This window comes from Neurospora tetraspora (assembly GCF_033439725.1).
Source record: "Neurospora tetraspora strain CBS 560.94 chromosome Unknown B0H65scaffold_2, whole genome shotgun sequence".
Lineage (NCBI taxonomy): Eukaryota > Fungi > Ascomycota > Sordariomycetes > Sordariales > Sordariaceae > Neurospora > Neurospora tetraspora.
Window position 1 is genome coordinate 2628008 of NW_026944384.1, and position 19284 is coordinate 2647291.

The 19284-nt window shown below is 53.1% G+C and overlaps 7 protein-coding genes across 7 annotated transcripts; 3 read left to right on the forward strand and 4 right to left on the reverse strand.

The window, feature by feature from the left end:
* Positions 1-204: 204 nt before the first annotated feature.
* B0H65DRAFT_456590 (uncharacterized protein) lies at positions 205-2292 on the reverse strand. The gene is made up of 5 exons (XM_062826299.1): positions 1945-2292; positions 1577-1824; positions 1185-1394; positions 615-981; positions 205-521 (listed from the first exon to the last, which is right to left on the reverse strand). Exons 1-5 carry the CDS (start codon positions 2139-2141, stop codon positions 494-496), a joined length of 1050 nt encoding a protein of 349 aa, XP_062684278.1. The 5' UTR covers positions 2142-2292; the 3' UTR covers positions 205-493.
* A 230-nt stretch (positions 2293-2522) lies between these two features.
* Positions 2523-3942, reverse strand: B0H65DRAFT_105425 (ribosomal protein). Its single transcript, XM_062820483.1, has 7 exons — positions 3849-3942; positions 3752-3790; positions 3670-3686; positions 3578-3607; positions 3491-3515; positions 3402-3429; positions 2523-3272 (listed from the first exon to the last, which is right to left on the reverse strand). Exons 1-7 carry the CDS (start codon positions 3849-3851, stop codon positions 2905-2907), a joined length of 510 nt encoding a protein of 169 aa, XP_062684279.1. The 5' UTR covers positions 3852-3942; the 3' UTR covers positions 2523-2904.
* Positions 3943-4172: 230 nt separating this feature from the next.
* On the reverse strand, positions 4173-5362 carry B0H65DRAFT_456600 (uncharacterized protein). The gene is made up of 2 exons (XM_062826300.1): positions 4878-5362; positions 4173-4820 (listed from the first exon to the last, which is right to left on the reverse strand). The coding sequence occupies exons 1-2, from the start codon at positions 5028-5030 to the stop codon at positions 4530-4532; spliced, it is 444 nt and encodes a 147-aa protein (XP_062684280.1). The 5' UTR covers positions 5031-5362; the 3' UTR covers positions 4173-4529.
* Positions 5349-9310, forward strand: B0H65DRAFT_537201 (P-loop containing nucleoside triphosphate hydrolase protein; the record flags this gene model as incomplete). Its single annotated transcript, XM_062829068.1, has 2 exons — positions 5349-9041; positions 9303-9310. Exons 1-2 carry the CDS (start codon positions 5468-5470, stop codon positions 9308-9310), a joined length of 3582 nt encoding a protein of 1193 aa, XP_062684281.1. The 5' UTR covers positions 5349-5467.
* A 126-nt stretch (positions 9311-9436) lies between these two features.
* On the reverse strand, positions 9437-11253 carry B0H65DRAFT_456604 (mediator of RNA polymerase II transcription subunit 6). Its single transcript, XM_062826301.1, has 2 exons — positions 10449-11253; positions 9437-10381 (listed from the first exon to the last, which is right to left on the reverse strand). The coding sequence occupies exons 1-2, from the start codon at positions 10911-10913 to the stop codon at positions 9773-9775; spliced, it is 1074 nt and encodes a 357-aa protein (XP_062684282.1). The 5' UTR covers positions 10914-11253; the 3' UTR covers positions 9437-9772.
* Positions 11254-11382: 129 nt separating this feature from the next.
* Positions 11383-12676, forward strand: B0H65DRAFT_456606 (kinase phosphorylation protein-domain-containing protein). The gene has a single exon (XM_062826302.1). It carries the CDS (start codon positions 11574-11576, stop codon positions 12360-12362), a length of 789 nt encoding a protein of 262 aa, XP_062684283.1. The 5' UTR covers positions 11383-11573; the 3' UTR covers positions 12363-12676.
* Positions 12677-12693: 17 nt separating this feature from the next.
* On the forward strand, positions 12694-19053 carry B0H65DRAFT_518801 (uncharacterized protein). The gene is made up of 2 exons (XM_062828703.1): positions 12694-18333; positions 18418-19053. The coding sequence occupies exons 1-2, from the start codon at positions 13145-13147 to the stop codon at positions 18731-18733; spliced, it is 5505 nt and encodes a 1834-aa protein (XP_062684284.1). The 5' UTR covers positions 12694-13144; the 3' UTR covers positions 18734-19053.
* The last annotated feature ends 231 nt before the right edge of the window (positions 19054-19284 follow it).

Here is a 19284-nt window from a genome sequence, read left to right on the forward strand (position 1 = left end):
TGTTATTGAACAGTGTCACATTCAGGGCTTGACATTAATTGTAGCCATCTGCTTCTTTAAATGTTAGCGGTTAATGGAAATACGAATGGGTATCAAATAGATGCTCTCCTCTCTGCTGAGAAGGATCCTGCTAGTGCGTTTAGCGAGTTTACATACCTCGTCGATTGTACGTATTGGTAAATAGTAAACATAGTCTCATGATGGATGCGTTCTTGTAATCTTCTGGTAGCCTCATTAAAACGTATATGCCAGTTTAGCTGTGAAGAAGCGCAGCTAAGTCATGTTCATCCGTGTGACTGCTTGCACAACCAAACAGTCTAGCAAGACCGATCACCTGTCATTCGCATCCATAAATCATGTCTCGTTATATTCAGAACAGGACACTCAACGGCAGCCCTCTCTCTTCCTCCCCGTAAAGCATTACCAACCATAATATGTCCCCGTAGAAACCCGGCGTAATATCCATCCACCATAATCCATCAAGATCCCATCCTCAAAAGATCGCCAAAGCATTTGGAGGACTAGTAACAACCCGATCCATTAGCAAGACACTCCGACATCTCACGCTTCCGCAGAGAGAGGAAAAAAAAATAAATAAAAAAAATTTAACTCACCTAGCAACCCCCCCTCCCACATTACACACCTCACTGCAGACAAAAAAACTCCACCTCTTTCTGTCCCTACACTCCCTCGCCAGCTCCTCAAGATCGAACAGTTCGCCAATCGGCATCCCCCACCCCGCTAACATCACCTCGTGCAAGCTCAATTCCTCTCCATGAGTGGCGGGGTCACGGGTAGCGAGAGGTGGCCAGCATTCGAGAGAGGGCTGGTCACCTGCTACGGCGGAGAAGTTGGTCCAGAGGTAGTTGAAGAGCGGGACAGAGGGTTCCAGGCCGCAAAAGGAAGGGGGGTTTACTTGTTGATGGGATAAAAGGGTAGAGGGGGATGAGGAAGTAAGGTGGGTGTGGGTTTGGATCCAACCTGGGAGGGGAGAGGTGTTAGAATAGAGTGTAGGAAAGAGAGTACAGCAGACCAGAACAGAGCAGAGCAGAGGGAGAGGAGAGGAGGGGAAGAAGGGGGAAAAGAAGGGGGAGGATAATTGATAAAAGGGGGGAATACAGGGAGGGAGGGGAGGATAAGAAAGGATAAGAAGGGGAAGAAGAGAAAGAAAGGGGTGAACTCACCAGATCGTATAAAAAGGATATCCCCAAACTTAATCTCCGTCCCTTGACTTTCCAAACAAGCTTGTATATCCTCAAGAGGAATGGGCGTAGTAGCAAAGTGGTCAAAGTTGACCAGTCTCGGATCTGGATTCGGCTTCTTGATCTGCTCCAGACGCCAGGAGTGGTGGTCGACGAGGACGCCACGGCCTACCATGCCTTTTTGGGCCCATGCTGTTTTTTTGTTATTGTTATTCCCACGTTACTTAGCTTCACCACCCTTCCTTCCACTTCCTCCGCCTCTTCACCACCATAGTTTCTCCCTTGTCGTCGCCATCCATCCATGGACCGGAATTTTTTAGAGTCTAGTTGAAAGACATGAGAGAAGAAAGAAACGAACACACTCACTCACTCACCTTGAACCCCATTAACATCACTCCCCTCCTCATGAATATCCTCCATCGTCACCCCGTTATAGAACTTCCTCTCCTTCTGGTAAGCATAGTGTCTCAGCCCGTCCCACTGACTGGACACCTGCGTGTTGAAGGTCCAAACGTCGTCGTTGACGCACCGCGGCGGCTTGGCGAAGAGGTCTTGGTGGAAGAGCTTGCGGTTGAAGAAGCCCGAGTCTTTTTGGGCGTTGAGAGGCCAGTTTAGGGAGATTCTAGACCAGTGGTGGTTGCTGGTGTCAGAGACAGTAGGAAAGGGTTGATGAATATCGTACATGAAAGGTTACATGAATCGATCATTGAACTCAGCAAGGAGGAGTAAAATGTAATCGTACCTCACACCAGTCTTGATCTCGTTCTTTGCTGCTTCGGCAACTCGTTCGTCGGTGAGCCTGTTTAGAGTTCCCAACTCGTCTTTGTCTCCGTATAAACCCCAGGCGGAATACTTGGGGTCACCATCTCGAAGTGGGAGAGCGTCGAAGTTGGGAATGCCGTTCTCGTTAAGCTTGATCGCTGCTGGACTTCCAGTCATGATGGGCAACTTGAATCAGAAAAACGATGTACAGAGAAAGACCAGCAGACTGGTAACAATGGCAATCACCTTCCCCCCTCATGGGAGCCCCCTCATATGAAGTCTGAAGCGGGGAAGGGGCATCTGTAAAAGGAAGCTGGTGCTAGTGTGGTTTGGTTCATGATCCTCCACATGTATTGGTCCAAGTTCAATACGACTTACATCACATAGACCTGTCCGTGTTATGGCCGGCAATCCAAACACAGATTGGTAGAAGCAGGTAAAGGCATAGGACTGCCTCACACTAGGAAACTCATGACATACGACAGGACACGCAAACCCATCCTGCGTGAAAAGGGCTTCTAAACGGATGTTCAACTTCACAATGGCCAAAGGAATGCTCATAGATGGGATCAACCGACCGTCGGGCATAGGCCTTCATTTATTCGTTACTTGCCCCTGAATCAGCAGTTTGCGACGCAGCCGCGGCCCGGGTTACCCTCTCGGGACCACCCGAGTTCGCCAGTCTGCAGCATGGCACGGTTGTGAACGAATTCCCGGACCCAATGTTGCGATGCAAATGAACTGCCATTTCCCTAAATGCTGCAGACGAGGCGCTGAGATTTTCAACCACCTCTGACCCAATCCAGGACTCCGGGACCGAATCTCGTCGTTGTTCGTCTGTCCGACTGTTCGATCCATGACCATCGGGTTCGTTTCCGGTTTCCCTCGTACCGTAATGCCAAATCGCCAGTCCTTGAATATATCATGCCGCATTCAGAATTTAAGCAACGAGCTCAATGACACCACCGGCCTCAGTGACCTTGCGCTCAGCCTCGGCGGAGACGTAGCGGGCACGGACGACGATGGGGACCTGGGGGAGACGGCCTAGAATGTGATTGTTAGACGAGCTTTCTCGGGAAGTTCTTTGCAATTGCTTGTTCTTACCCTTGCCGAGGAGCTTGGCATAGCCGTGGGAGAGGAGGTCGATGACGGGAGCAGTCTCGGTGGCGGCACCAGAGATGTACTTCTCGCGGGCCTCAGCGGGGACGAGAGTCCAGAGCTTCTCGATGTTGAGGGTAGGGGCCCACTGGTGGTTGCGGAGGAGGTGGAAGTGCCTCATACCGACCTTACCGAAGTAACCAGGATGGTCTATCCGTCATCGTCAGCGTTTGTTTTCATTATATCGTGGGGGAAAGTCTGGTCGCATGTCGGAGAAGTGAGGTTGAACCATGCGCCTGTCTCCAACATGCGCCGACCGTTGTTTTCGGGGTTACGTACACTTGTCGAGGTTGGTGCGGTGGTGGTGCTTTTCGTCGGGTTAGTATCGCGTATTCGAGATCGAGTCGTTGGAGTTTCTATCGGCATACCTGACCACCGGCCATACCACGACCACTGTTCCCGTTGTTAGCATCATGATTTCCCCCCTTCAAATATGCAAAAGCGGCGATACGTACCCTGGATGCTTTCTGTGCTTGCCGACACGGCTGGAATAATGTTGTCAATACATGTTCGAGTTTATCGGTCGGCCGAGTGGTTCGCGACATACCCCTTACCGGCGGAAACCTATAAAATCACCAAAGTCAGTCATCTGTCACATCGGCGACGACAAAGTTCGAGGGGGCGCTTACATGTCCGCGGTGCTTTCTTGTCTTGGAAAACCGAGTAGGCTACATAGTGACTGAATCAGCGTTTCGTCCTGCGATAGTCGTGCAGCAATTGCCATACCATGTTGTCTGCTGGTGGTGCCGATGAAGCTCGTTCTGTCGACGTCGGTTGATGCTTCCAAGAGACTCGCTTCACGGGTCTCGTACAAGTCAAATTTAGGGCTGTGTATTTTTTTTGGTGGGCACGAGTGGTGGTCCAAGCTCCGGGCTTAAGCCGCACCACGCACGCAAGCCACACTGTCTCTCTGCAATTGCAGTGCGCCAAGGCAAGCCTGCCAGTTCCACCAGCCACATTTTCCTGCTCAACCTGACAGGGTTAGGGTCATTGGCCAAGCCTTGTCGCTCAGCTCGTCTCCTCGAGCCCCTCTTGCGCTCAACTTCATCCTATCATCCCGTTTGGTCTCTGCTCGAAACTGTCGATCCTGCCAGAAGTCGCTTTTTGTTTAAGTCACAAAACTTTTTAAGTCTGCAAGATCAGGTTCCATGCCCTCGTTCTGTCTGGGTTCTACAATTTCTCTGTGGTCAAAATGATTTAAGAGGCCAAGCCGCAGTCTCTCTGTCTTTCCAGAGCCTGTGTTCAGACGGAGGAGCCCTCACTCATCCTCATCCACCGAGTTACGAACATGCTCGCTCCCGACAACCATACATACGGCTTCTGTTCCCCGCTTCACCACCACTTTTCACCGCGATAACGTATCCGAACTTCCTGCTCCGAGATATGAATTACTCCAAGGCATTATCATCAAAGGACTTTTTGTACCAACTCGACCACGTCATAGAAGGACTCGCTAGTAGTGGTGTCGACCTTCTCCAGGCCCAGACCAAGCAACAAAGACCGCTGCTCATTGGGATTGCGCAAAGTTAAGAGACTGGCAATCTGGCTGGCATAAAGCTGGCCCATAGTCTCCCTCTCCTCATTCCCACCTCCAAGAAGTGTCGTTGCTGTCAAATGTTCTGATGGTAACAGGCTACCGGCGCCGGGAAGAGCCATGTCAACCGAAGCTGACGAAGGTGCGGCTAGTGGTACTTGGACCTAAAGGCAGCATGTCAGTATCGTGAGTGAGATGACGTCCGGCGCTCTTGAACCCACCCATTGAGCAAGTCGCCCGCTTTGAGAGATGGTGACCATGATCTTGTCTGAGAAGTTCATTGATGAAACCTCAGTTTCCACTCCGTTGACAAGCCCAGTTGCCTGCCTGGAAGGTGCCGGGAATGGCTCTTCCCTAACTGCGTTCTCAGACATGGTGGTCTCTGAATGTGTTGTAGTTTCGATAAGTTGAAGGACTCGGAAGGCTGTGTATGTCTCAAGGACAAGATTGTATGTGAATAACTTCGGCTTGGGTACTTCTGGTAGGCTGCTCTCAGTATGTCACTATACAAAGTCTAGACTTGGGATCCATCATGATGTTTGTTGATGATGGAGCCTGGACTGCAGAGGTTCGAGATGGACCCGTGAAAGATAGAACACTGTACGTGCACTGTAACCGGGTTCCTGGACCCGCAACAGCTCCAAAAACGTGGGGTACCACTTTTAGCGCAGGAATTCTGCCGGGCGGACAAGATTTAATCTTCAAATCTTCAGGGTACCTAGTGACATTGGCATCTTGCTGCATTCTGCCGTCGCGACACAGGTCCCCATTTCTGCCATCACCGCTCCCCCCGAGCACACCCAACAACAAGATGGTCGCCCAAGGCGGGAAATACGTGCCGCGTCAGCGCAAGCGCAAGCAGCTTGATCGCCAGCGGTCGAGGAGCAAGGGAACACAAGACCCCGAAGACACCAACGCCCTCGAGATCGCTCCCGGGCAGGACACCACCACAGATGCCGAAAAGAAGAAGGCCCAGCTACGGGAGGAATTGAGGCCCGAGGGTGTCCAAGTCAGCAGCAAGAAGGCGAAGAGACTCGAAAAGTACATCGATGCGAAGCTCAAGAAGGACGAGAACCGCGAACTCCTGGCCAAGCTTGCCGCTAACAAGATCGACACCACCCTATTCTCGAGCACAAAGTCACTAGGCCAGACAAAATTGACCAAAAAGGAGGAGCTCAGCCGGCTTGTCAGGGAAGCAAAGGCTGGACTTATAACAGAGAAGGAGGCGGCCAAGAAACTTTACGAAAAGCGAGAGGTGAAGGAAGGTGCACCAGTACCGCAGCCCAAGCCTGCTGCGGTCGATGAGGATTCAGAGGGCTCGGAAGATGAGCAGGACTCAACAGCCGAGAAGACAAAGACTACGTTAGCGGCGACAATCGAGCCTACACCAACACAAGCGACGACAACGACAACGAGTGTGCCAGTACCAGTCGGTGCTGGTCTCAAGCGCCCTCTGGAGGTCGACGAGTCGGGACGCCCAATACTTGCCAAGAGACAAAAGAGAGGAGGTGTAAAAACAAAGCACAACTTTACATCATCACAAGCTCCAGCGGTCATCCCTGTGCCAGAAGTGGTAGAATGGGACGGTTTCAGTTCGGAGGGCGAAGAGGGCTCAGACGATGAAGAGTCCGAGGGTAGTGGCTCAGGCAGCGTGGAAGAAGGCAGTGAAGAGGAGGAGGATGATGATGAGGAATCTGGGGAAGAGGATGGATCTGAAGAGGAGGAAGAGGGTTCCGAGGAGGATTCAGACGACGATGGTTCCGCGGAAGAATCCGACGAGGACATGGAGGATGCGGAAGAGGACAAAAAAGCAAAGTCTTCGGCTTTCAAGGCTTGGGCGCATCAGGCGAGGAACGAAGCTTTGGGTTACAAGCCTGCCGAATCAAGCATTCTCGAGATACCGAAACCTGCCAACTTTACGCCTCGGCCGGTCGAACAAGAGCCTCTGCCTATCGAGCTGCAACCAACAAAGAATGATTCCCGCAAGGCTTTCGCCGTGGTAGTAACCAGGACGCCCGAGATCCAGGAAACCCGATTCAGGTTACCAGTCGTTGCAGAGGAACAGAAGATTATGGAGGCCATTCACGACAACGACATTGTCATTATTTGCGGTGCCACCGGTTCCGGTAAGACTACACAGGTTCCCCAGTTCCTCTTCGAGTCTGGATACGGTGTTCCCGATGGACCTACTCCTGGCATGATTGGTGTTACCCAGCCGAGACGTGTCGCCGCTGTCAGTATGTCGAAGCGTGTTGGTGAAGAGATGGGCGATTACTCGCATGTGGTTTCCTACCAAATCAGATTCGAAGGCACCGTTGACTCCAAGACGGCCATCAAGTTCATGACAGATGGTGTCTTGCTTCGTGAGGCGGCCATCGATATTGCTCTTCGCAAGTACTCTGCCATTATCATCGATGAAGCTCACGAGAGAAGCGTCAATACCGATATCCTGATTGCGATGCTTAGCAGAGTGGTTAAGCTCAGGCGAGAGCTGGCGGAGGAAGACCCCACGATCAAGCCTCTCAAGCTCGTTATCATGTCTGCTACCCTCAGAGTCGAGGAATTCACCCAAAACTCTAACCTGTTCCACACCACTCCCCGCATCATCGAGGTAGAAGGTCGTGAGCACTCTGTTACCATGCATTTTGCCAAGAAGACAAACCACGACTACGTTGATGAGGCATTCCGCAAGATTTGCAGGGGTCATAGGAAACTGCCCCCTGGTGGCATGCTTGTGTTCATGACTGGTCAGGGTGAGATTGCCCAGCTCAGCAAACGGTTGAAGGCGCGTTTTGGTGGCGGCATGAATACCGCCAGCACCACCAAGGTGCGGATCTCTGCGAACGAGGCACCCATGGAAGTCGAAGACATTGACTTCGGCGAGGTCGACGACGACCGCAACATCAACGACAGAGACGACGACGATATCTCTATTGCGTCGGACGAGGAGGAAGACAAGGAGTTCGAGATTGAGGACGAAGAATCTGGCACAGGGCCGTTGAAGATGCATATCCTACCTCTTTTCTCTCTGCTCCCCACGAAAGAGCAGATGAAGGTGTTCGAGCCGCCCCCAGAGGGCCACCGTCTGGTTATCCTGGCTACCAACGTCGCCGAAACATCCTTGACGATTCCCGGCATCAAGTACGTGTTTGACACCGGCAGGTCGAAGGAGAGAAAGTACGACCCCGTCAGTGGCGTCCAGAGTTTCGAGATTGGCTGGATCAGCAAGGCCAGCGCAAAGCAGCGTGCCGGTCGTGCCGGTCGTACCGGTCCGGGTCACTGCTGGAGACTCTACTCTTCGGCCGTCTACGAACGAGACTTCCCCGAGTTCTCGGAGCCCGAGCTGCTCCGCATGCCCATCGAGGGTGTCGTGCTGCAGCTCAAGTCCATGAACCTCCAGCACGTCGTCAACTTCCCCTTCCCCACGCCTCCACCGCGTGAGAGCTTGATCAAGGCCGAGAAGCTCTTGACCTACCTCAACGCCATCTCCCAAACCGGCCAGGTCACCCCCATCGGATCTACCATGTCCATCTTCCCCCTCTCTCCCCGCTTCGCCCGCATCCTTCTCATCGGTCACCTCCACGACTGCCTGCCGTACACCGTCGCGCTCGTGGCCGGTCTCTCAGCCGGCGAGATCTACATCCCCGAGAACCAAGCCATCCCCGCCGCCTCCGTCCAAGAATCCAAGAAAAACGACGACGGCTCCGACGACGACGAGGACAACCGAGGAGCAGTCACCTTCCGCACCACCGAAGACGTCCTCGCCGACGACCGCCGCGCCAAGATCCGCGCCGCCTTCAACGCCGCCCACAAGAACTTCTGCTACCTCGACGACAAGTCCGACGCCATCAAGCTGCTCCAAGTCGTCGGCGAATTCGCGCACGACCCGACCGAGTCCTGGTGCGACTCCCACTTCGTTCGCTTCAAGGTCCTCAAAGAAATCAAGCAACTCCAAAAACAGCTCACCGACCTCCTGCGGACCAACATCCCCGCCTTCGCCAACCTTTCCGTGCCCGACACGCTCGATCCCCCCTCGCAAAAACAGGTGCAAGCCCTAAAACAAATGGTTGCCGCGGGCTTCATCGACCAAGTCGCCATCCGCGCCGACAAAGCGCCCACGCCTCCCGAAATGTACCGCAAACCTAAGCGCGCCATTGACGTTCCCTACCTCCCTCTCATCCCGTTGGAGGGAGAAGACGGGCACAAGTTAGAACTAGAAGAAAAACTAGTCTACATCCACCCCTCCTCCCCCTTAGCCCATTTGAGTGTGGACGAGTGTCCGGACTACATCGTGTACGCCTACCTGCAAAAGGCAGGCAACACGGGCGCGGACGGGCAGAAGCGGGCCAAGACGAGGATGCATGCGCTGACGGACTTGACGGCGGGTCAGCTGGCGAGTCTGGCCAAGGGGACCCCGTTGATTACGTATGGGAAGCCGATTAAGGAGGTTAAGGGGAACGGGAGCGAGAAGAGTGGCGATGGGAAGGAGAGTAGGGAGGTTTGGGTGGTGCCGTATTTGAGAGCGGAGGGCACGGGGGGGATGGGGTGGCCGTTGCCGGCTAGGAAGGTCAGGCAGAGGAAGGTGGTGGGGCAGGGGTGGGTTGTTGAGTAGAAAATAGGTATGATTATCACGGAGTTGTATATAGGTAGATAGGATTTCAGAAGTAAGGTCTGGGTTTGAGTAATCAGAAAGGGCGTTTTGATTGTTTGGTTTATTGCATGATGCTTCTCCTTTTTGTTCAATGATATGTGTGCTTCTTTTCTGCCCGCGGATATGGACGTTGGAAGTATTGATTCTCCTTAACTTATGGTGAAATTAACTCCGTTTATTGTTATTTACTTCGGAGAACGAGAGCGAAAGTGCTTCCTCGTCCCGTCGCTTCTGGGAACGCCCGCTATGTGTAAATATCATGGACACCACGTAGTGTATCTCGTCCACCATTCTAGGGTATCTAACCGCCGTGCCTAAAAGCCAAATGCCATCCAACCATGTGTAATCAACGCCGCTTTATCTGAATGCATCTTTTTCCGATCAAGCAGAACCAAGCTTATTTTTCCCTTTCTCCCCCTTCTTCCCTTTCTTTCCCTCCTTTTTACTTCCCTGCCCGTGCTCCTTCTAAGCCGCACCGGGGGTAGTAACAACATTCTTACTCTTCCTCCTCTTCGGCTTCGGCGGTCCTCCACCCGGCGTTTTCGGGCTCTTGGTCTCCTTACCCGTCACGGCATTCGCAGCCGCCGCCGCCGCGGCCGCGCCCTTAGCAAGCGGATTACTTCCAGCCGCTCCCAAGCCCTTCGTATTCAAAGCCGGCAACGCGGCCGCCGCCTCCTTAAGGGTCAACGCGCTCTTGGTTTGCGCCTTGCGGCCGGTCGAGGTCAGGTGGAAGTCGCCGGGCTTGCCGGTGATGGGGTTCTCGTCCATGTATTCGGTGCCGTAGCGTTCGTGCGTGAGGAGGGCTTCTTCCATGAGGAGGGAGTCGAGGAGGGGGTCGTTTGTGCTGGTTCCGCCGCCGGTCTTGGCGCCGGGTTTGTTGGTGGTCGCGCTGGGAAGACCCTCGGGGAGAGGAGTGGCGGTTCGGGAGGCGGTGTAGTTGGTTGTGCCGCTGGCTGCACCGGCGCTGGCGGATGGTTGGGTGGGAGTGATGTAGCGGCGGCCGACGGCTGGAGCCCAGTCTGATACTTCGTCTACTAGGGGGAGGGTCTTGGTGATGGCGGTGGCGATTGCTCCCTGGATGGCAAAGACGTGAGTTAGCATTACGGATTGCAAGAGAGCTCTTGTTACACGGAGGACATACGATTCGGGAGCTAAGAACATCTGCCAGTGTGGGTGCCATGTAAATGTTCTCGCCCACCACAAAGTAGACCGAATGAACGATGATCTCATCGGGCGGGCCGTCCTCAGGCCTCGCCGGGTTTGCCGGTGGGCGCTTCCTCCTCGTCTGCTTGTTGATAACCCACACACCTGTACCCATTCCCGGACCTGTCTCAGCGGGTTCCTGAGCAACGATGAACTCTAGCCCAGACATTTCCCTTAGTCGACTCTCGAATAGCTCCCTGGTGGCAAGGTATTGGGACATGGCCTGGTTGTTGAGACCCTGCTGGAAGACGACCTCATTGTTGGAGGTCTTATCATAGAAGGGAGACTGGGCGAAGTAGTATAGGATGCTGTTGGAGTGGATGCCTGCTTCGAACTGAGGAGGGGTGTGCCATTGGATCTCGTCGAGAGGAGGGCCGGCGTTGGCCGCTGGGTCGAACGCCATTGTTGCTGCCTTATATGCAATACGTCTAGTTGGTAGTTTTGCGAGGTGCCGGTTGTCCTTGATGCTGTATACACTGCCGAAAGGGTTCGCGAAAAGGTGTAGACAAGTTCGCGGCCTAGACTGTGGCGACTCGAGAGGTGTCTAGACAAGAGTTCGAGGGAAGGGATCCAAGAGCAAGGGACCGCTATTTATGACAGATTGTGTGGTTGGGAGTGCAAGGGCGATGTAAATATAACGGAAATGACTGCAGTTGAAGTCAAAGAAGCTGTGGTAGGTGGAAAGTGGAAGTCGTGGCTATGATGCTCGAGTATTCGGATGAAGATTGAAGCATGGCGTCGACGCGTTTGGGTGGGGTGGAAGATCCGGCAGGCACCGCACCCCCCGCGCTAGCTGCAGCCTTTCAGCGGACCTTGTCCCCTGGAAATGGAAGTGACCTGGACAGTGGAGGGCCCCACATCCCGCAGTGACACTGGAGTGGGCCCGTTCTGCCTACCTCAACGCAATTCAACGACAAGAATCGCAGAAATTCATCCATTCAACACTTTCACCCACGTCACTTTGTACAAGCAAACCCAAACAGATTATTAAGGAAATTTTACGCTCACATTCGATACGCGACCACAAAGTCCTGGAAGAAACCCATCCGCGATATCATCCCCCATGGATCTTCTTTCGACCGTCCGCAAGTCGGGTTCCCGAGGCGGCGTCAACTTCAGCTGGGACGATGTCGCCAACTCAGCACACCGCGAGAACTATCTCGGCCACAGTCTGAAAGCCCCAGTTGGTCGCTGGGCCAAAGGGCGGGATCTCAACTGGTACGCCAAGGCAGAACCATCAGCTGCGAACGCTGGAGAAACCGAGGAGGAGAAGGAGGCGCGCGAGCGCCGCGAAGAAATCCGCAGGATAAAGGAAGCAGAAGAGGATGCCATCAACCGCGCATTGGGCTTGCCTATCACGCCACGAAACACCAGTGGCGCGAATGCTATCGAGGTCCAAGGCTCCAAAATCCCAGAACGAACAGAGGAGGGTTCCGCTGAACAACCGATAACAACACCAGCCCCGAAGGAAGCGCAAGCAGGGGAATCGAGGAGAGCAAGGCACCGCGACTCAGAGAGACATCACAAGCGGAGACACAGGAGCAGAAGTCGTGAACGTGGTCATGGCCGCGACAGGGAGCGTGATCAGGAGCGCCATCGTGAACGGGATAGACATGACAGCCGCAGTCGTGACCGGAGACGTGATGGGCCGGCAGACCGAGGAGGGAGAGAATACCGTCCTAGTCGCAGAAGCCGGAGCCCTGAGCGTCGTTCACACCGTGATGATAGGACGAGAGATGAAGATCGGAATCGGAGCAGAGACCGGGGAAGACATCACCACCACAGAAGGCGCAGTCATAGTCCTGGTCGGAGCAGGAGCAGGGATAGGAAAGCAAGGCATGACCGACGATGAGGATTATTACGCAGAATTCAGTTTGGCATCGGCGGGAGTAAAACACTCTTTCGTACAGTATAATTATCAGTCTTATTAGCGGCACGCTACATGTAATGGATTATTAGTAAGCTTAGCACCCTCGTGATTCTAAACCGTTCCTGTGTCGTTCTGTCACCGTCTTTTTATTTGGCTGCTGGAAGCTCTTTGGCCCATCATTGTTGTCCGGGCAGTGGCAAACCCTCTTGCCTGCCTGGTGCCTGGAAGGCATGGCGGGGATTTGTTTTAGTGGAGTTTTAGGGGTACCCTGCGCTGAAAGGGGACCCTGCTAGCCTGCCCCTGTGGAAGGCCGGTCTGGACATAATGAACAATGACGGGATGAGGCGTTCACGACCATCCAATAGACCTTTCATTCTCATACATCTGCATTCAGCTACCTTTCACCCTTACAACCGACTTCACGACGGGACTGTTTCTGGCTGGGATTGGTGTATTCAGGTCACACACTGAATCTTCGCTTGTTAGGCCGCGACATTTCCATCCGGATGCCTTGGACTTCTTCCTTCCGGACACTTCAATTCGTTCAACAATAATTCAACAACAATCCGCCACTTTCACTTTCCTTACCGCATACTCTACTCACAGCACATCGTCCTTACTACATTGCAACTTAATACATACCACCACTTTTACTTCACATACTCCCGGAAAGACGATATATCATAGACTCATCGATCGTATAACGTAGTTCCTCGGCTCATTGGTGTAAACCAGGGCGTCCCACTCATCCATAGTCTCAGACCATGGACTATTCACAGCTTCGCGCCGCTGCTTTGCAGAACGGCGAGGATGAAGAAGCAGTCACCGTCGATACCAGGGCCCTGATCGACAAGGTCCTGGCCAGATACTCTGGAGAATGGACAACGCTCAGAGAACTCATTCAGAACGCCGCCGATGCCCAGGCAACCACGGTCAAGATCAAATGGGAGACCATACCCTCCGTCACTGTTCCGGCCCCGAACACCACGGACCCCTCCGAGCTTCTCAAGCACACCCTCACCCATCACACCCTCCGTCGCCTATTAGTGCAGAATGATGGCCAGCCGTTTGCCAACACAGATTGGGCACGCTTGAAGAGGATAGCCGAGGGCAACCCGGATGAGACCAAGATTGGTGCTTTTGGTGTTGGCTTTTACAGCGTCTTTGCTGATTGCGAGGAGCCATTCATCAGCTCAGGGAAGGAAGCCATGGCGTTCTACTGGAAGGGAAACGCCCTGTTCACCAGAAAGCTACAACTTCCGGTTGAACAGCATAGTCGCGAGACCGCCTTTGTTCTCGATTACCGGAACACAACAACGCCTCTGCCTAACTTGCTGTCCGTCAGTCAGTTCCTTGGAACCAGTTTGACCTTCGTTTCCCTGCAGAAGATCGAGTTCTGGATCGACGATTGGAGAGTTCTCGCCCTACAGAAGAAGTCATCACCTAGCGCTCAGATTTCTATTCCACGAGACCTCGAAACTAAGACCAAGAATGGCCTCATGAAGCTCACAGCAGCTGAACAAACCAGCACTCAGATAGATGCCAGCTTTATGAGTGTGCTAGGCTGGAAGCCTACGCCCGCGTCATCGTCAAACAAGTCGACCGAATCTGCATACACACCAGAGCCTTCTGGTCTGAAGGGATTCTTTTCCAGGTTTACTTCGTCCGCCGCTCAGACGGCACAGCGCACAAAGGCGGCAAAGGAAGAGAAGGAAATTCAGGAAGCAATAGCCGAGGATCTCACTGCTGTTTCCACCTCGACCATTTTCCTCCGCATCACTGCGGCCCAAATAGCCACCAGCGTTTCTCCTTCATTTGCAGCTGAACTGGAGCGTGCAACAAAGAAGCCTCCACCGAAAACCACTCGGATTGCCCTTCTAACTTCCTCGTACGATGAGACTGTTGCCTCAGAGGAGTCTGTTGCTTCTAACAAGGCTGCCAAGGCCATCGATGTCTTCTCCTCCGTGTTGCCTAGCAAGAAGCCTGGTGGACGCGTCTTCATCGGCTTCCCCACCACCCAGACCACTGGTGCCGGCATGCACATTTCTGCGCCCTCAGTCATCCCGACCGTGGAGCGCGAAGCCATCGACTTGAATGCTCGCTGGGTACGAACATGGAACATCGAAATGCTTCGTGTGGCAGGCATTATTGCACGACTCGCCTTTGTCAATGACATGTCGGACCTAAACGAGAAGCTGAAGAGGATATCCAGTTCCAGCAACAGCAAAAAGGGGTCAGGATATGCTCCTGAGCATGTCCAGAAATTCGTGGCAGAGGCTCTCCATATCCTCAAGACTTACTCGTTCGAAGACTCTACTCCAAGCGCCCAGGTAGCGAAGATCATCGAGGAAGCCTTCTGGACCTCTTACCGGAAGGCCTCTATCGAGGTTTATTCTTCTCAGGGTGTCTTGCAGACGAATCAGGTCCGACTGTTTTCTGAGGATTACGCAAAGTTCCTGAGCGGAATCCCCATCATACTGAAGGACATGCAAGCCGCCCCGTTCATTCAGAAACTTATAGATTATGGGTTGCTCGAACAAATCACTGTCGAAGATGTTGTCAAGGAACTGGGCTCGAAGGCCATGGACAAGCAGCAACTCCACCATTTCGTGGTGTGGTTAGCCAAGACTGCCGCTTCGGGTGAACTCAAATCCCACCATATCCAGCATGTTCTCGATGTTGCTGTGGCTACAATTTCTGACGACGGGAATGGCGGTGAAATCATTGCCTTGGGCTCCATCAAGAACTATCTCAACAACAGGATACCAGCGACACTACCTATTCCCCCAACCACTATACCTGTCGCCTTTACAGCCGATATTCCTGAAGTCCAGCTACAGTCGATTGGCTGGGAGCCTCTAGGTATCGTCCCTTGGCTCAGGTTCTTGATCGCATATGCATCTAGCAAGAATGAGGAGCAAGATCTTACAAAGTCAAGCAAGTTCTCTGTACAAGTCCTTTCGGTTCTCTCAAAGAACTGGGATAACTTGAGTCCTAGCGATAAGTCATCCGTGGTGTCAGCCTTGGAACACCTGACCGTCATACCCACAAAGCTGGGCATGCGCAAGCCCAAGGAGTCTTTCTTTTCTAGTGTCAAGCTTTTCCACGATCTTCCGACCATCGAGGGCTGTGACAGACTCAAAGAGAAGTTCTTGGTGGCTTTGGGAGTTCGTAAGACTCTTGACTTGGAAACCATCTTCACCAGGCTTTTGAATCCCGCACCTGCCGCTGAGGGAGAAGCCGGGGCCAAGAAATGGAGTCATGTCGAGCTTATCAAGTACCTTGCTTCGGTGAAGAACGATATCCCGGCTGAGGATATGAAGAGGCTAAAGCAGTCCAAACTCTGTCCTGCCGAAGACGGTACCTCGTCCGGGGGACCAGAGTCTAGAAAGGGTACTGAGAAACTCTATAAACTGTCTGAGCTCTACGAGCCCAAGGATTCTCTGCGGCTTTTGCAACTTCCGACTCTCCATTGGCCAGGCATCTGGAAGGCGAACAGCCCTGAGGGCGCCTTTCTTTTCTCGCTCGGGTTGCGCCCTTATCCGGCGGTCCCTGAGCTGATCGACATGATGACTTCGCCTAATGCGGACACTCGGAAGAATTCCATGGCGTACTTCATCAATAACTATCAGCTCAATCAGTACGGAACTTACAACCTGTCTAGGATCGACAACGCCATCTTGCCGCTCCAAGGGAACGAGAAGAAGCTTGTCCGTCCTTCCCATTGCTTCACGAATCCAGATGCAGCAATTCTTGGATACGACATCCTGCGTAGAGACCTTCATGATCATGCCAGCAAGTTCGGCGTCGCGCGGGATCCAAGTATCTTGGAGTGCGTTGGCAGACTGATCGCTAGTCCACCCAAGGATCACCAGGAAGCCGTCAGGGTATTCAGCTATTTTACAACCCGTATTGCGGAACTGGGATTATCTCACGTTACCAAACTTCGGAGTTCCGCCATCATTCCCGTAACACGACGGAAAGTGTCCAGCGAGAAGGGTGAAACCAAGGTGGTCTACATCATTCCTCCGAACTGCTACCTTGGAACATCCTCTACCTACGGCGAGATCTTCGACTTCGTTGACTTTGGTCCCAACGCTAACGTCTTTCTTTTCAAATGCGGTGCGAAGGAAGAACCAACCAAGCCGGAGATTGCCCTTATGGCATGTAGCGAACCGGCGAGACTATTGAGCACCTTACAGAGCTCAGATAAATATCTTAATCTCCTCCGGTCTCTGGCGGATGAGTTGGACACTCTCAAGAAAGACAAGGAGTTGTTCAAGAAGATGACCACATCTGCATGGCTTCTCGGTTCTCGCGACATCTCAAGCACCAAGGATGAGTCTGACTCGGGCGATTATGATGCGCCTATCAAACAGTATCAGCTCGCCTCACCTCAGCAGATTACAATCTTGGACGACATTATCTGCTATCGTCTTTTCAAGGACTCCTTGCTTTTTGCACCTGAGGACGATTCTCTCGAGGCCTTTTACGCCGCACTGGGGTCCGAGGCGATCAGCAGCAAAGTCTCTATGGAGCACAGAATCGGCCCTGCCGCTGAGAAGCAGGATATTGCGGCCACCATGCGCAAGCTTGTCATTGAGCGCTCCAAGATCTTCTTGTTTGAGTACTCCAAGTACAAGAAGTCTTCCATCAAGCATGATGCCAGGTGGTTGGAGAAGAACTTGCAGGTGAAAGCTGTCACCTCCTTGGCTCTTAGGCGATCACTCAAGGGTTACAACCAGCAACATACCGAAAAGCGTTCTGCGGCCGCTGTGTATAGGGACGGCAACTGGATTCTTTACATTTCGACACACAGCCGTAGTCCAGACTTGTACCAGGTTGGCCAGGCTATCTGCACGATGCTGCTGAGCCGCCATGGTCAGCAAGCTTACTTCTTCATCGAGCCATTCCTCAAGCTGGATCTTCTGGAGCTCCGAGCGCGCGGCTACAATGTTGACCGCATTCTTAGAGCGAAGGCTGCAGAGGCCCGGATTGCTGAGGAAGAGAGACGGAAGGCGCTTGAGGCGGAAGAGCAGAGAATCCGTGAACGCGAGAAGGACTGGGCACAGCAACAGGTAGCTACCGCCGACAACACCGTTGCCAGGGCCCCTCAAACCCCTCGGCAGCCCGACCATCCTCGTATGCCGGGAGGTTTCGATGATTCTTCCGACCTTGACACAGCCCCTCAACCCATCAAGAAGTTCGGAGACTTCTTTAGCGGCATCAAGAAGTCACTGGGCCTCGAGGCTGATAACGACGCGAACAGGCCACCCACCCAGCAACCCGGTACTCGCGCACCTGAGCAATTGGGACCTGGTAGCGGCGGCAGTGGTAGCGGCAGCGGTGGTGGTGGTGGTGGTGGTGGTGGTGGTGGTGCTGATGGCGACAACAACGACGGACGAGTGACCTCGCCCGCGGTGGTGCAGCAGAACTTGCTCAGCGCCATCAAATCCACACGCGCGCACGATTCCTCCGGTGTCTTCGCTCCTCCTACTCAGACGGAGATCACCGAACAGTCCACTTACTGCGACTCAACGCCTGCTACCAACATGAACTTTGTCGCAGAAGCGCCCGGTGGCATGCGCGTCTTCCTCGCCAAGGATGTTTCCGTCAACCCGGGCCAGTTCCTCAGCTCCAACATTGCCGGCATCAGCAAGTTCGAGACGCTCCTCAAGGACGTGGCGAATGTGTACAACCTACCCGCTCACTCACTCCATATTTACTACGATGAGCAAGGTCCAACAATTGCGTTCAACAAGAGCGGCAGTATCTTCTGCAACTACCGCTTCTTCTCCCAGCTTCATTTGGCCAAGTTGACCGGGTTTGGGCCAAATGATGCTGGTGGTGGCGTGGGCAGAGCCGAGGCGACGGTTTGGTGGTGGGTCACTATTGCGCATGAGTTGGCGCATAACCTTGTTAGTCCTCATAACTCGGCGCATAGCTATTATACGTAAGTACTTCTTCGTCCTACCTACCTACCTGCCCCCCCCCCATCATTTTACCAACGGAAAACTAATGATGGTGTCAAATACAGCGAGTCCTTCATCCAAGAGTACTTTGGCAAAATGATGGCCATGACAGCCATGTGGGCGACACAAGCTCAGTCTCAAGCATTGCAAGCATTGGGATCGTCGGCTCGTAACAGCCTTCCTGCACCACCACCTCCTCCACAGCAAGGAACCGGTGTCCTGGGCAGCATAGCTGGAAATCCGTTCCATACGGCGCATTCTAGTCTCTCATCTGTGGCTGGTCGGGGACAACAGGAGCCTCCGCCGCCTTATGAGGATGGGAGGAGCTTGACTGGTGGTCAGGCTCATGGAAATCAAGGGTATCGTAGCCTTCTTGATTAAGCATCGTTTTGCTTTATTTGGTTGGGCGTGGTGTTTTAGAAGGGAGGTTTTGTTCATAGACATGATGGTGTCAGTTCGCTGACTGTGATGGAATGTTAGGTAAATACGGGGAGATGAGGGAGACTAGGTAGTCACTAGATGCGTAGATCTCATCGAGTGTTGTAGAAGTGCTGTCAGTTATACATATGTACATACCTCGAGTAGACGAGGTGGAATTGGAGTTAAGGGGAAATATATAGCGTTGCTCATTTTGAAGCACTTCCAGATACCAGTCACTCTCACCCAAGTATCAACCTCGATTCTTCAACCCTAGTTGCTAGCATCCATCGAATTCTTGCTGCTGGTGTGATAAGATGGTAGAGTGTACATATGATGGGTAGATGACGGAATAACACAGGCTTTAAGTCTCGGATGTTGAGTGCTGTCTCCGAGGGATGGATCATTCTCCTACCACATATAGTTTTCAGGACAACCTTCACCAGATGTGGTCATCGTCATAAGCAACGAAGCCACTTCCGAGAATACACTGACTGATCAGTGGTGAGCGCCTC

Excerpts from the sequence above, each read along its gene's own strand:
- B0H65DRAFT_456604 (XM_062826301.1), bottom strand. The coding sequence starts at position 10,913 with ATGGCGTTCGACCCAGCGGCCAACGCCGGCCCTCCTCTCGACGAGATC. Across the intron at positions 10,382-10,448 it reads ATGTTCTTAGCTCCCGAATC|GGAGCAATCGCCACCGCCAT; the intron begins GTATGTCCTCCG and ends TTTGCCATCCAG.
- B0H65DRAFT_456606 (XM_062826302.1), top strand. The coding sequence starts at position 11,574 with ATGGATCTTCTTTCGACCGTCCGCAAGTCGGGTTCCCGAGGCGGCGTC.
- B0H65DRAFT_105425 (XM_062820483.1), bottom strand. Across the intron at positions 3,516-3,577 it reads AAGCACAGAAAGCATCCAGG|TGGTCGTGGTATGGCCGGTG; the intron begins GTACGTATCGCC and ends CAACGGGAACAG. Across the intron at positions 3,273-3,401 it reads CCGCACCAACCTCGACAAGT|ACCATCCTGGTTACTTCGGT; the intron begins GTACGTAACCCC and ends GATGACGGATAG.
- B0H65DRAFT_456590 (XM_062826299.1), bottom strand. The coding sequence starts at position 2,141 with ATGACTGGAAGTCCAGCAGCGATCAAGCTTAACGAGAACGGCATTCCC. Across the intron at positions 1,825-1,944 it reads GAGATCAAGACTGGTGTGAG|AATCTCCCTAAACTGGCCTC; the intron begins GTACGATTACAT and ends CCACTGGTCTAG. Across the intron at positions 1,395-1,576 it reads TGATGTTAATGGGGTTCAAG|CATGGGCCCAAAAAGGCATG; the intron begins GTGAGTGAGTGA and ends ACAAAAAAACAG.
- B0H65DRAFT_518801 (XM_062828703.1), top strand. The coding sequence starts at position 13,145 with ATGGACTATTCACAGCTTCGCGCCGCTGCTTTGCAGAACGGCGAGGAT. Across the intron at positions 18,334-18,417 it reads TCGGCGCATAGCTATTATAC|CGAGTCCTTCATCCAAGAGT; the intron begins GTAAGTACTTCT and ends TGTCAAATACAG.
- B0H65DRAFT_456600 (XM_062826300.1), bottom strand. The coding sequence starts at position 5,030 with ATGTCTGAGAACGCAGTTAGGGAAGAGCCATTCCCGGCACCTTCCAGG. Across the intron at positions 4,821-4,877 it reads GCGGGCGACTTGCTCAATGG|GTCCAAGTACCACTAGCCGC; the intron begins GTGGGTTCAAGA and ends TGCTGCCTTTAG.